The following is a 15,583-nucleotide window of genomic DNA, read 5'->3' on the forward strand; positions in this document are numbered from 1 at the left end:
TGCTGGTGTGTAGAATTTTTTGACATAGGGTGCTGGCAGATTACGGGCCTCCCATAGCTGCTGCCAGGCCCCTAATCTGCCATGGGCCCCTATACCGACTCCTCATGCTGTGACGTTGCAACAAGGTGGAATTCAACCCTACATATGTTAGACCGCCTTTACGAACAGCAAAAGGCCATCACAGATTTCCTGATGTTAAAAGCGGATAAAGGTATTCCCTGTGTAACTTAGATGTCAGCCATTGGCAGCTCATGCGTGACACCTGCGCTTGCTCAGGCCCTTTGAGGAGGCCACGCTATTCGTGAGTCGGCAGGACTATGGGATGAACGACGTCATTCCTCTGTTGCACGTCCTGGAACAAATGCTGTTAACAATGGCTGGTCAGGGTGCGGTAGACGTGGCGCACAGATCTCAACGCCACATGACCCCTGTGGGGGCAGGACAGGAAGAAGAGGAGGAGGTAGAGGAGGACATTGGTGCTCAGGAATTATTGAGTGAAATGGGTGGTTTTTCCACTCAGCGGACAGGAGTGGAGGAGCAGGAGCATCTGGTAGAGGAGGAGGAGGAGGAGGAGACAGAGGACCCAGACGCACCGTGGCAGTATGCTGTGGAGATGGAGGCAGGGAGTCCCTCGCATTCCTTGGCACAAATGGCCCATAGCATGCTCGCTTGCTTGCGTAGCGACAGCCGAATAATAACCATCAGACAGAGGGATGACTTTTGGCTGTCCACCTTGTTGGACCCTCGCTACCGTTCAAAAATGGTGGCCTTTTTCACACCTGCTGAGAGGGAGGCCAAAATAACGTACTATAAAAACCACCTATGTAGTCAGCTGGTCTCTGCCTGTCTGCGCCAACGTCCATCCTCAGACACTGTGGGCCCTGTGCGCTCGCGTTCCGCTGCCATGGCAGCAGGGGAGGGGTGGGGTGGTAGGAGCAGTGGCAGCTCCACCAGCAGCGGCTGCCTCAGTCTGCAGTCGATGATGAGTAGCTTTCTTCACCAGCGCAGTGAGGAAACTACTAACCAGCCACAGCAGCAGCAGCAGCAGCAGCAGCATCAGGTGGACCTGGAGCAGGACCTCAAACAACAGGCTTAGGCCTACTTGGACAGCACCCTGCCAACCGAGGTAGACAATCCCCTTGACTACTGGGCAACGAAACTTGACCTTTGGCCCCAACTAGCTGAATTTGCCCTTGAAAGGCTGTCATGCCCGGCCAGTAGCGTGGCATCGGAGCGCGTGTTTAGTGCGGCAGGAGGTATTGCAACTCCGCGGAGGACACGACTGTCCACCCAAAGTGTGGAGAGACTGACGTTTGTGAAAATGAATCAGGCGTGGATTAGTCTGGATTTCAAACCACCAGTTCCTGACACAACTGACTAAATCCGCCATGAATCATGCCCCAAACATGTGCCACTTTCAGGTCTCCTCACACTGCTGGTGTGTTCCATTTTTTGTCATAGGGTGCTGGCAGATTACGGGCCTCCCATAGCTGCTGCCAGGCCCCTAATCTGCCATGGGCCCCTATACCGCCTCCTCATGCTGCTGCCAAGTCCAGAGTCTCTCATGGGTCCCTGTACGGCCTCCCATTGCTGCTGTCTCCATCGCCACACTCTGCCATGTGCCACTTTCAGGTCTCACACACTGCTGGTGTGTAGAATTTTTTGACATAGGGTGCTGGCAGATTACGGGCCTCCCATAGCTGCTGCCAGGCCCCTAATCTGCCATAGGCCCCTATATACCGCCTCCTCATGCTGCTGCCAGGTCCAGAGTGTGTCATGGGTCCCTGTACGGCCTCCCATTGCTGCTGTCTCCATCGCCACACTCTGCCATGTGCCACTTTCAGGTCTCCTCACACTGCTGGTGGGTTCCATTTTTTGTCATAGGGTGCTGGCAGATTACGGGCCTCCCATAGCTGCTGCCAGGCCCCTAATCTGCCATGGGCCCCTGTTGTCGCTTGTTGGCATATTCCGCTCGTTCAGATGCTCCTTCTCCTGCTACTCCTCTTCACGGATTCCGTCAGCAGTCTTTCTTGGAATCCGTTTCCAAGAGACAACAGTTTGCGAGCACGCACCAGACGGTGCAGAAACTGAACGTCCTCCTGTCCAAGTTGCTGCTGCCAGGCTCGTAATCTGTCATGCGCCCCTGTACCGCCTCCTCATGCTGCTGCCAGGTCCAGAGTGTGTCATGGGCCCCCGTACCGACTCCAAATGCTGCTGCCAGGCCCGTAATCTATCATGGGCCCCTGTACCGCCTCCCCATGCTGCTGCCAGGTCCAGATTGTGTCATGGGTCCCTGTACGGCCTCCCATTGCTGCTGCCAGGCCTGTAATCTGCCATGGGCCCCCGTACCGACTCCTCATGCTGCTGCCAGGCCCGTAATCTGCCATGGGCCCCTGTACCGCCTCCTCATGCTGCTGCCAGGTCCAGAGTGTGTCATGGGTCCCTGTACGGCCTCCCATTGCTGCTGTCTCTATCGCCACACTCTGCCATGTGCCACTTTCAGGTCTCCTCACACTGCTGGTGGTTTCCATTTTTGTCATAGGGTGCTGTATGGCCTCCCATTGCTGCTGCCTCCACCGCCACACTGTGGCTCCACACTCTGGTTTTGGCCCCGTGACTGCCCAAATGAGTGAAGTGTGCGGTGATTCTAAGATCGACGGCACTCATCTGCATGTCATACTGCCTGACAGTATTATTTCTCTTCCCCAGCAGACTCCAAGGGCATTTAAATTAAAGGTACAGTGTTCAGCACTAATATTAAGTCTCTCTGAAGCCTAGAAACACCCTTTTTTAAGTTAAATTCACAGCGAATATATTCGACTCGAATCGAAATTTTTCTACGAATTCGCCGAATCAGTCGAATCGAATTTTTGAATACTTCGCTCATCTCTATTATTTACCTTTGCAGGGACCAGTGATGTTTGAAGATGTGCCACGTAGTCGGCTCAGGAAAAGGTAGGAAGGAGGAGTAATCTTATATTTTTTTTTATCTCTTTCAACAATCAGTATAAAGAAACAAATGAAAATAATTCCAGGTAGGAAATACTGTATCTATAGAGGAAGATGAAAGAAAGAGCGCACAAACCTTGCGCATTACCTCAATAAATAGGGACTCATTTTATTAATAAGGAAATATACTCACAAAGTGATGGTATAACAGGCATAAGTAACCATAATCCACACAGGGTTACAGGTAAATCGAAAAGGATGGGGGGGATGAATGCTAACGCGTTTCGAAGGGTGCTCCCTTCTTCATCAGAGCTGGGTTGAGCAGATAGAGACTTCAGTATGGAAGAGTTCACATGGCAAGGAGATATTCAGCCACTGAGTGTCAGTATTACAGCAGTTCAGCCTTTTTGATTTACCTGTAACCCTGTGTGGATTATGGTTACTTATGCCTGTTATACCATCACTTTGTGAGTAATTTCCTTATTAATAAAATTAGTCACTATTTATTGAGGTAATGCGCAAGGTTTGTGCGCTCTTTCTTTCATCTTCCTCTACAGTTTTATTACGCTTCCCCAGCTTCATGATAGAGCAGCACAACCTCTGATCACCAGCGGATGAACACACAACACGCTGCTTGTTACTAACGCCTGTTTCATCTGAGTCTTTGAGCGCAGGAGATAATGGATCTTTCATACTGTATCTATTACCAGAGACTTTACATGTTATATTACAGAATAAACTAAAGTATCTGTCATCTTTGGATCTTGCCTTGTCCCCGTTCCAGCGCCAGACCTTCTTTCAGGTGTACAGCTGCAAGCACTTGTGGATTCCACCTGGAGTACTGGCACTACAGCCAATCAGCACTCTGGTGTTGTCCTGAAGGGCGAGGAGACACATTCCTTGCCATTCAAGCAATGGGTGTCTAAGCTAAGCCCCCTTTGTCTCCAGTGTTCCAATGACTTTGACCCCCATATACTCTAGTGAGCTCTGCCTTCCTGTCCTTCTAGCAATCCCTGCACTCCTGTGCCTGCACTGCCCCTACACTCTGTGGTCTCATGTGAACCCTGTGACCCAGTGCTCCATGCTCCAGTGCCTCCAGTTAGAAGTTGTATTGTATCTGTTAAACTCCTTACAGGCTCACCCACAGTGCATGTAGGGTGCTGTAGTGAAATGGTGGATGGTGCCACCATATAATCTGGGAAAAAAAGATCACCAGCACATGCTGGTATAGAGATAATATTGTCCTTTATTCACATAAAGCGGGGGTCTCTAAACTTTCTAAACAAAGGGCCAGTTTACTGTCCTTCAGACTTTAGGTGGCCAGACTAAGGCCAGTGGCAGTAGTGTTAGTGGAAGGAATAGTGCCCCATATTTGGCTTTATGCGGATGAATAGTACCCCACCATTGGTTCCAGTGAGAGGCAGTCTTGTATCAGTGGAGGGAATAGCTCCCCAAGGGCCTGATAAAGACAAGCAAAAGGGGCCACAGACATAAAGTAACAGGCATCACAGGTCAATGTTTCAGGACCACGGGTTGCAGGACAGAAAATTATTTGATTCCCCCATCAAGACAGTCAGTGTTGATGGGGGAATCCCTCCCATGGAGCTAGGGTACCATCCCTGCCGGGAGAACACAGTAATTATTGCTATAATAATTATTGCTAAAATCGCATTCTAGAAATCTGAAAGGCCAAGTCATACAACAATCGATTTGGGTACAATCAGCTTGCCCATAGATGGTTAGAATCTAGTCCCTGCTGAAGGCCAGCTTAAGTCATAGAAAGACATTTATCTCTGTGTACTTACTATAGCTAATAACAGTTACTGCCATTGCCATATACTGTACACACCTTGAGGTGAGATCCAGTTATCTAAATCCCTTGTTAATCTTTCTATTTTTGCTGATCTTTGTAATCTATGGAGCGTCCAAAGTATTTTGACAGTCACACACATAGCCTCTTTTTCACCATAGATCCAAATGAGAAGATCGGTTGTGGTAATCCTGTCGGCAGAATCTACTAGTCTCTTTGGAATGGGATGTTTGTCTTCTTTATGGAGCTCAAATAATTTGTCTTTGAATAGTTTGAAATCAAACTGTTCCAGTTCATCCAGGATAAATGTTAGAATGACTTCAGGTCTTCTCAAACCTTTAACCAGATCAAAAAAGAGAAATATTTTTCAAAACATTGGATGCGACTGACAACTCACTATGATAGAAAGCATACCTGTGGAGAATAACATAAAATCCTATATTCATTTATACATTGTATTTCAATCATTTCCAGCCTACTCTTTTTAATCAGAATGATCTTGAAGTTTTGTAAGCTTACCTTGTGAAGACTCCCATACATTTACTTTCCTGATTTCTGTGACATGTATTCATTATGCCCAGTGAGTAGCACTGTTGTGTCACACATTTCACAGAGCCTTCCTGCTGAACTACAGAGGTGCTGAGGGGAGGAGTTTCAGGAGGCGGAGATAGAACAGGAATCACTGCTTGCAGACAGCAAAATACCATGGGATATGTAGTCCTTAGAAATGGAGACACTGCAAAGCATGCTGGGAATCCAGGAAGTTGTAGAAAGATACCAGCAGACAGGCAGAGTTCACAATATGAAAGGAGATTTTTCAAGTAAGATTATATTAGATTGTCATATACTGTATATCTATTGTTGGTATTGTTATTACAATGTGGTGTTATAAAACAAAAGTGTAACCCTTTGAACTCCATTTAACCTATGGCCACTTCATTTTTACTTTAGACCAAATCCCTGTATGTCGTTTCCTTTGTTTTTTTGTAATTGTTACTACTGTACATACTGTGTTTGACAATGTATCCCATGGAAAATCATCCTCTTGCTGGAGCTAGGGCAGGGGTGGGCAAACCTTTTGACTTGAGGGCCGCAATGGGTTCATATATTGGACCCGGGGGCCGGACCAAGAGTAGATGAATGATGTGTATGTGTCATCCATAGTAAGTATAGTAATATTCCCCCATAGTAAGCATAGTAATTAATCCCCCATATAGTAATTCATCCCCCATAGTAATTCATCCCCCATATAGTAATTCATCCCCCATAGCAATTCATCCCCCATATAGTAATTCATCCCCCATATAGTAATTCATCCCCCATAGTAATTCATCCCCCATATAGTAATTCATCCCCCATAGTAATTAATCCCCCATAGTAATTCATCCCCCATAGTAATTCATTCCCCATAGTAATTCATCCCCCATAGTAATTCATTCCCCATAGTAATTCATCCCCCATAGTAATTCATCCCCCATAGTAATTCATCCCCCATATAGTAATTCATCCCCCATAGTAATTCATCCCCCATAGTAATTCATCCCCCATAGTAATTCATCCCCCATAGTAATTCATTCCCCATAGTAATTCATCCCCCATAGTAATTCATCCCCCATATAGTAATTCATCCCCCATAGTAATTCATCCCCCATATAGTAATTCATCCCCCATATAGTAATTCATCCCCCATAGTAATTCATCCCCCATAGTAATTCATCCCCCATATAGTAATTCATCCCCCATAGTAATTCATCCCCCATATAGTAATTCATCCCCCCCATAGTAATTCATCCCCCATATAGTAATTCATTCCCCATATTAAGTCCCCAAGTCCCCCCTGTGTCAATTCACTTACCTTTGCTCCGCGCGTTCCTCTCGCCGTGTTCCCGCGCCGTTTCGGTGTAGCATGAAAATCTGTCTCCTATGAGGATCTGTCCCCCTCTACGTATCTGCGCATGTGACAGTTTCAGGCATTAGCAGCTGATCGGCGATCTCCGGCACATGCGCAGATACGTCGAGGGGGACAGATCCTCATAGCTCCGCGGGCCGGATTAAAAGGTCCGCCGGGCCGTAGTTTGCCCATTGCTGAGCTAGGGCCTCCAGGGGGATGGCAGGAGACCTCTGGCTGGGACCAGGGTGCCAGCGTGGAAACACTTTAACTGGGCACTCAAAGTTGGCCAGTTTCATGTGCCCCATGGGAGAATATCTCAAATGCTTCTCTGCATATGGAGCAGAGCTGTTGCAGCCAAACCTGTTCTACCAAGTAACTGCATATGCTTGATGGCAAGTCCAGGGAAGACTGGGACCTATATGTATCTAGCTTGTTGATTGTAAAAAATCTCATGTTTATGAAGGAAATGTCTTCATGGAAAAAAAAGAAACAAAATAGAATCCCAGTTTGGATTCTGCAGTCCTAATGCCTTCACTCTAGGAAAAACCTGAGACTGTGTTAGCAGATCAGGGTTGTCCACCAGCAGAAGCTATTTTTTATGTGTTACACCAAATTTCCTACCCATACAGGCGGCACTAATATGTAATGGTCAAGATCTGCTAGTCTCTGCTATGTCCTTCAATGAACAAAAAAGAAACAGGCTATTTTAAAGGAATTATTTATGATACCGGGTTTTAGCAGACTAAGTGTTATCTTGTTGGGATTTACATCTACTTTAAAAATTAGATTTGATAAAATGTTAATTTTGCTAATGTGAAATGCTAACCAATTTTTTTTTATTGTGAGATTTTTGTTGCTGTTTGTCTGGCCATTGGTTATCTTTACCCTCTCTTCCTGTTGTGTCACAGAAAGACAAAAAGAGATAGAAAATCTCTCCAGTGGAAGCATAGACAACAAAAACTTCAGAGATTCTAGCCATTCCCCAACCTATCCAAAACTAAAAACGGTTCCCAGAACTGAATAAGATCAGAACTCACCACACAAATGTATGCCATCCTGTAGCTCTGCTGCAAACCCATTTAAACCAATTGATTTGAGCACCTGGCTTGTCACATCCAAAGCAGTAAACTCTCCATAATGGCTCATAAGTTTGTCACTTATAGATGTACAGTCTTCATTTTCTAGCTCTCCAAATGGGATGGCCAGTCTCTCGTTATACATAAAACCAGAGAGTTCCTTTTTAAAACTTTTGAATTCATCAGATAACAGATATTCTAAAGAATAGAGCAGGAGATTTTTGTGTGTCCATTTTGACTGATTCAGAGACATAGAGAAAAATCCTGCAAAAAAGAAGGCCAACATTCAGTAGGTGTTAGGTGAATAAAAGGAATTGATAGTTTTAGATACTTTTTTTTTCTGACCAAATTTAAGAAAGAAAATATATTTTTTTAAGCCAGGATAATATAACATTTTGCGCATTGTTTTTTTTGTATTCTTATATTTAGCCAGCAAGTGGATCTCTAAGCTTTCTTATAAATGCTTTCCTCTGGCCCCATACTACCTAGTGTATAACACCTCTTTGGCAGACATCTTTTACTGTAAATTGGCTTTATATAAAACATAGTGCTGTGCAAATTCTTTGTCATGTATTAAAACTACACTCCAGGCAGTTGTCTAAATACACAAATTAAATAAATATAAGGGAGCTGTTTTACACACCAGAAATTTTGAATATCTATTCTTTAGTCCTATGATTTACACACCTCTGCCACACAGTACATCCTGAGGAATGACACCACTTTCTCTGCGACAGTTATACATTGTTGAAGGAATTTATTTGTACCCCTACATAGTGAAGCAGCAACAGCAGAATGATAAAGCCCAACCTTCTGCGCCCAAGCTTCTGCGCCCAGTCTTATGCGCCCAGTCTTATGCGCCCAGTCTTATGCGCCCAACCTTCTGCGCCCAATCTTATGCGCCCAACCTTCTGCGCACAACCTTCTGCGCACAACCTTCTACGCCCAACCTTCTACGCCCAACCTTCTACGCCTAATCGTCTCGCCCAACCTTCTGCGCCAACCTTCTGCGCACACCCTTCTGTGCACACCCTTCTGCGCCCAAGCTTCTGCTGCGCCCAATCGTCTGCGCCCAGTCTTATGCGCCCAGTCTTATGCGCCCAATCTTCTACGCTCAATCTTCTACGCCCAATCTTCTGCGCCCAACCTTCTGCGCCCAACCTTCTGCGCCCAACCTTCTGCGCCCAACCTTCTGCGCCCAACCGTCTGCACCCAATCGCCTGCACCCAACCTTCTGCCCCCAATCTTCTGCTAACTTTGTTTTCCCCTCATTTCATCATATTCCTTGTCGGCATATTTGCATATGACATTCCAGATTGGTTCCTTGCCTTGCTGCTCCCTCCCAGTCTGAGCTCTGTTGTACACAGATTGTTACAGGCTAATACTAAGTCAAATTCAGGTACTTACATTCGACTTGTTATTAAGCTGCATTCATTTGTGTCTTTATTATGGTATCTGATGACAATAGAGTTTTGATTTTAATGTTTATTTAGTAGAGAAAAAAAAGCTATTATTATACAAGATTTATATTGCGCCAATAGTTTAAGCAGGTGTTTACAATGTAAAGGGGGGGCAGTACAATTACAATACAGTTAAATACATAGGGAATAGGAGAGATACCAGAAACATGAGTTAAAAAACAAACTTTAAATATGTTAAAATATTTCCATTGGAAAGTTAAATGAAAGATGTCTTGGTGGGAGCATTCCTAAATGATACCATTCACAAGTTCAAACACATCTGGACATCTAGGATAGAGCATTGCTTTCCCAGCAATTTTGACCATTCACGATTTGCCTATAACCTGATGTGATACCCCAATGCTCCCAAAACACTTAGTGGTGAAGCAGTTAGATTAACCCTGACAATCATCCTGTCTAGAGATGAGCGAATCAAACCAGGCGAAGTGGAATTCGTTTCGAATTTCAGGAAAAATTTGATTCGCGGCGAATCCGAATATTAGCATACTTCGGGTGCGCGAATCGGATTTTTCCCGATCAGCCGGCAAAAGTGTCCCTGCAGAGAGCTCCGCTATTTCTGACAGTTCTCTGACAGTTCTTTCACATGTACAGCGGTTGAAACATTGTATCTATTTGTTTCCATTTAGGATACAGATGTTTTTATTCGGAAATAGATACAATGTTTCAACCGCTGTAAATGTGAAGGAACTGTCAGAGAACTGTCAGAAATAGCGGAGCTCTCTGCAGATACACTTTTTGCTGTACTGGAATACTTCTTCTTTTCATTCTTCTTTTCATTCTTCTTTTCATTCTTCTTCTCATTCTTCTTTTCATTCTTCTTTTCATTCTTCTTCTTCTTTTCATTCTTCTCATTCTTCTTTTCTTCTTCATGAAAAGAAGAATGAGAAGAAGAATGAAAAGAAGAATGAAAAGAAGAATGAGAAGAATGAAAAGAAGAAGAAGAATGAAAAGAAGAATGAGAAGAAGAATGAAAAGAAGAATGAGAAGAATGAAAAGAAGAATGAAAAGAAGAAGAAGAAGAATGAAAAGAAGAAGAAGAATGAAAAGAAGAATGAAAAGAAGAAGAAGAAGAAGAATCTTTTCATTCTTCTCATTCTTCTTTTCATTCTTCTTTTCATTCTTCTTCTTTTCATTCTTCTTCTTTTCATTCTTCTTTTCATTCTTCTTCTTTTCATTCTTCTTCTTCTTTTCATTCTTCTTTTCATTCTTCTTCTTCTTCTTTTCATTCTTCTCATTCTTCTTTTCATTCTTCTCATTCTTCTTTTCATTCTTCTTCTTCTTTTCATTCTTCTTCTTCTTCTTCTTCTTCTTTTCATTCTTCTTTTCATTCTTCTTCTCATTCTTCTTTTCATTCTTCTTTTCATTCTTCTTTTCATTCTTCTTCTTCTTCTTTTCATTCTTCTTCTTTTCATTCTTCTTTTCATTCTTCTTCTTCTTCTTTTCATTCTTCTTCTTCTTTTCATTCTTCTTTTCATTCTTCTTCTTCTTCTTTTCATTCTTCTCATTCTTCTTTTCATTCTTCTCATTCTTCTTTTCATTCTTCTTCTTCTTTTCATTCTTCTTCTTCTTTTCATTCTTCTTTTCATTCTTCTCATTCTTCTTTTCATTCTTCTTTTCATTCTTCTTTTCATTCTTCTTCTTCTTCTTTTAATTCTTCTCATTCTTCTTTTCTTCTTCATGAAAAGAAGAATGAGAAGGAGAATGAAAAGAAGAATGAAAAGAAGAAGAAGAATGAAAAGAAGAATGAGAAGAAGAATGAAAAGAAGAATGAAAAGAAGAATGAAAAGAAGAATGAGAAGAATGAAAAGAAGAATGAAAAGAAGAAGAAGAATGAAAAGAAGAAGAAGAATGAAAAGAAGAATGAGAAGAATGAAAAGAAGAATGAAAAGAAGAAGAAGAAGAATGAAAAGAAGAAGAAGAATGAAAAGAAGAATGAAAAGAAGAAGAAGAAGAAGAAGAATCTTTTCATTCTTCTCATTCTTCTTTTCATTCTTCTTCTTCTTCTTTTCATTCTTCTTCTTCTTCTTTTCATTCTTCTTCTTTTCATTCTTCTTCTTCTTCTTTTCATTCTTCTTCTTCTTCTGAGGATGAGGATGAAGAAGAAGAAGAAGAAGAAGTAGGATGAAAATAAGAAGAATTCCAAGCCGGCAAAAAGTGTATCTGCAGAGCTTCTCTATTTCTGACAGTTCTCTGACATTCACATTTACAGCGGTTGAAACATTGTATCTATTTGTTTCCATAAATGGAAACAAATAGATACAATGTTTCAACTGCTGTAAATGTGAATGTCAGAGAATTGTCAGAAATAGCGGAGCTCTGCAGATACACTTAGCGGAGCTCTGCAGATACACTTTTTGCCGGCTTGGAATTCTTCTTATTTTCATCCTACTTCTTCTTCTTCTTCCTCATCCTCAGAAGAAGAAGAAGAGGATAAGGATGAAGAAGAAGAAGTAGGATGAAAATAAGAAGAATTCCAAGCCGGGAAAAAGTGTATCTGTCAGAAATAGAGGAGCTCTGCAGATACACTTTTTGCCGGCTTGGAATTCTTCTTATTTTCATCCTACTTCTTCTTCTTCTTCTTCTTCATCCTCATCCTCATCCTCTTCTTCTTCTTCTGAGGATGAGGATAAAGAAGAAGAAGAGGAAGAAGTAGGATGAAAATAAGAAGAATTCCAAGCCGGCAAAAAGTGTATCTGCAGAGCTCCTCTATTTCTGACAGTTCTCAGATATAGTGAATGCGGGGTCCAGGGAGAGCAGATATAGAGAATGCAGGGTCGTGGAGACCAGATATAGTGAATGCGGGGTCCGGGGAGACCGGATATAGTGAATGCGGGGTCCGTGGAGACCAGATATAGTGAATGCGGGGTCCGGGGAGACCGGATATAGTGAATGCGGGGTCCGTGGAGACCGGATATAGTGAATGCGGGGTCCGGGGAGAGCGGATATAGTGAATGCAGGGTCCAGGGAGAGCGGATATAGTGAGTGCAGGGTCCGGGGAGAGCGGATATAGTGAATGCGGGGTCTGGGGAGATCAGATATAGTGAATGCAGGGTCCAGGAAGAGCGGATGTAGTGGATGCAGGGTCCGGGGAGAGCGGATATAGTGAATGCAGGGTCCGGGGAGAGCGGATATAGTGAATGCGGGGTTCGGGGAGAGCGGATATAGTGAATGCGGGGTCTGGGGAGAGCGGATATAGTGAATGCGGGGTCCGGGGAGAGCGGATATAGTGAATGCGGGGTCTGGGGAGAGCGGATATAGTGAATGCAGGGTCCGGGGAGAGCGGATATAGTGAATGCAGGGTCCGGGGAGAGCGGATATAGTGAATGCGGGGTTCGGGGAGAGCGGATATAGTGAATGCAGGGTCCGGGGAGAGCGGATATAGTGAATGCAGGGTCTGGGGAGAGCAGATATAGTGAATGGGGGGTCTGGGGAGAGCAAATATAGTGAATGCGGGGTCCGGGGAGAGCAGATATAGTGAATGCGGGGTCCGGGGAGATCAGATATAGTGAATGCAGGGTCCGGGGAGAGCGGATATAGTGGATGCAGGGTCCGGGGAGAGCGGATATAGTGAATGCTGGGTCCGGGGAGAGCGGATATAGTGAATGCGGGGTCTGGGGAGACCAGATATAGTGAATGCAGGGTCCGGGGAGAGCGGATATACTGAATGCAGAGTCCAGGGAGACCAGATATAGTGAATGCAGGTCCGGGGAGAGCGGATATAGTGAATGCAGGGTCTGGGGAGAGCAGATATAGTGAATGCGGGGTCCGGGGAGAGCGAATATAGTGAATGCAGGGTCCGGGGAGAGCGGATATAGTGAATACAGGGTCCGGGGAGATCAGATATAGTGAATGCAGGGTCCGGGGAGAGCGGATATAGTGAATGCGGGGTCCGGGGAGACCAGATATAGTGAATGCAAGGTCCGGGGAAAGCGGATATAGTGAATGCAGAGTCCGGGGAGACCAGATATAGTGAATGCAGGTCCGGGGAGAGCGGATATAGTGAATGCAGGGTCCGGGGAGAGCGGATATAGTGAATGCAGGGTCCGGGGAGAGCAGATATAGTGAATGCAGGGTCCGGGGAGAGCGGATATAGTGAATGCGGGGTCCGGGGAGAGCGGATATAGTGAATGCGGGGTCCGGGGAGACCAGATATAGTGAATGCAGGGTCTGGGGAGAGCGGATATAGTGAATGCGGGGTCCGGGGAGAGCGGATATAGTGAATGCGGGGTCCGGGGAGAGCGGATATAGTGAATGCGGGGTCCGGGGAGAGCGGATATAGTGAATGCAGGGTCCAGGGTTTAGTAACACTTTAAAGTGATTTATTGTGTTTCAACTCCCATTTTATCCCACAATGTTATGAGAATGTTTAAACATTTGTTACTGACCTCTAGGGATAAGTTCTGGATTTGAACTGTTTTTGGTTCGAAACTTGCTTTCTTAGTTTGAATAACCAAATTAACTGAGCCATAAGTGGGAGTGAGTACCTGTCATAACCAGGTATCCCCTCCCCCCAAACGGTGCCAAATATGGCAGTGGAGAGGGGTAGGAGACAAACAAGCGGAGATTCCGATTTTGAGTGGCACTCCGCTTTAATTATTGTTTTTATTTTTATGTCATGTTTCAACCCTGAAGAGGGGGATCATTTTTTGCCTAAAACCATGTTTTTTTTTAATACTTACCGTATTTTTCGCTCCATAAGAAAAAGGGGGGAAATGTCAGTGCGTCTTATGGAGCAAATATAAAGCGGCCGGTCCGGTATTTCTGCCGCCACCACATCAGAATACCGGGCCGGCCGCTCAGCTCTTCTCTCCCGCAGGACCTTACCTGTTCCTCGCTCCAGCGCTGTACAGTCTTCCCACGCCGACTTCTGTGACAGCCGGGTGCCCACTGCGCATGTGCGAGAAGTGCTGTGCTTTGTGAATGGTCCGGTGTCTTCTGGGACACATGACAGGTCCCAGAAGGCGCCGCCGGGCCATTCACAAAGCGCAGCTCTTCTCGCACATGCGCAGTGGGCACCCGGCTGTCACAGAAGCCGGCCCGGGAAGAAGAGGGAAGGATAACTCCGCGGAAGTTGGAGCGGGTACCTGCCAAATTCAGGTACCCGCTCCCCCTCCCTCCCCAAAGGTCCGCAGTCTCTGGTCATCTCCTTTACTGTCTGCAGTCTCTGGTCATCTGTACTATGTCCCTGGTATTTTCCCTGTACTGTGTCCGCAGTCTCTGGTCATCTCCTGCACTGTGTCCGCAGTCTCTGGTCATCCCTGTGCTGTGTCCGCAGTCTCTGGTCATCCCTGTACTGTGTCCGCAGTCTCTGGTCATCTCCTTTACTGTCTGCAGTCTCTGGTCATCTCCTGTACTATGTCCGCAGTCTCTGACCGTCTCCTGTACTATGTCTACAGTCTCTGGTCATCTCCTGTACTATGTCTACAGTCTCTGGTCATCTCCTGTACTATGTCCGCAGTCTCTGGTCATCTCCTGTACTATGTCCGCAGTCTCTGGTCATCTCCTGTACTATGTCCGCAGTCTCTGGTCATCTCCTGTACTGTGTCCGCAGTCTCTGGTCATCTCCTGTACTATGTCTGCAGTCTCTGGTCATCTCCTGTACTATGTCCGCAGTTTCTGGTCATCTCCTGTACTGTGTCTGCAGTCTCTGGTCATCTCCTGTACTATGTCCGCAGTCTCTGGTCATCTCCTGTACTATGTCCGCAGTCTCTGGTCATCTGCTGTACTGTGTCCGCAGTCTCTGGTCATCTCCTGTACCGTGTCCGCATTCTCTGGTCATCCCCTGTACTGTGTCCGCAGTCTCTGGTCATCTCCTGTACTGTGTCCGCAGTCTCTGACTATCTCCTGTACTATGTCCGCAGTCTCTGGTCATTTCCTGTACTATGTCTGCAGTCCATTGGTTCAGAATATTTTTTTTCGTTTTCCGCCTCTAAAACCTAGGTGCGTCTTATGGAGTGCAAAATATGGTAGTTTATGTTTGGAATAAACATTTATTTTACTAATGTTTGGAAACAACTTTTTTTTGGACTCAATTTGGTGTAGCGCATATGTATGAAATGTTAAAGTGGTTCTAAAAGTAAAAATTAAAAAAAAAATAACAAACATGTTATACTTACCTGCTCTGTGTAATAGTTTTGCACAGAGCAGCCTGGATCCTCCTCTTCTTGGGTTCCCCATCGGCGATCTTGGATCCTCTCCCCTGCTGAGTGCCCCCCCATAGAAGGCCACTTGCATAAAACACACTGAGTGCGGCCACACCTTTGGCTCCTGACAGCAGCAGGAGCCAAAGGAAACCCACGCAGGCACAGGGAGAACATGCAAACTCCAGGCAGGTGGTGCCGTGGCTGGGATTCGAACCAACGGCCCTAGTACTGCC

The 15,583-nt window shown here is 45.2% G+C and overlaps 1 protein-coding gene across 1 annotated transcript in view; it reads right to left on the reverse strand.

The window, feature by feature from the left end:
- Window positions 1–15,583, reverse strand: part of LOC149443511 (uncharacterized) — a 186,258-nt gene that overhangs the window by 152,951 nt on the left and 17,724 nt on the right. Inside the window, exons 4-5 of the mRNA XM_089655596.1 lie at window positions 7,688–7,990; window positions 4,799–5,095 (exon numbers count right to left, since the gene is read on the reverse strand). Of these exons, the coding sequence (XP_089511722.1) occupies window positions 4,799–5,095; window positions 7,688–7,990 (600 nt within the window). The remainder of the gene's footprint in view (window positions 1–4,798; window positions 5,096–7,687; window positions 7,991–15,583) is intronic.

The sequence above is a fragment of the Staurois parvus genome, unplaced genomic scaffold (assembly GCF_062004578.1).
Source record: "Staurois parvus isolate SC_StPar_1 unplaced genomic scaffold, SC_StPar_1.0 ptg000854l, whole genome shotgun sequence".
Taxonomy (NCBI): Eukaryota; Metazoa; Chordata; class Amphibia; order Anura; family Ranidae; genus Staurois; species Staurois parvus.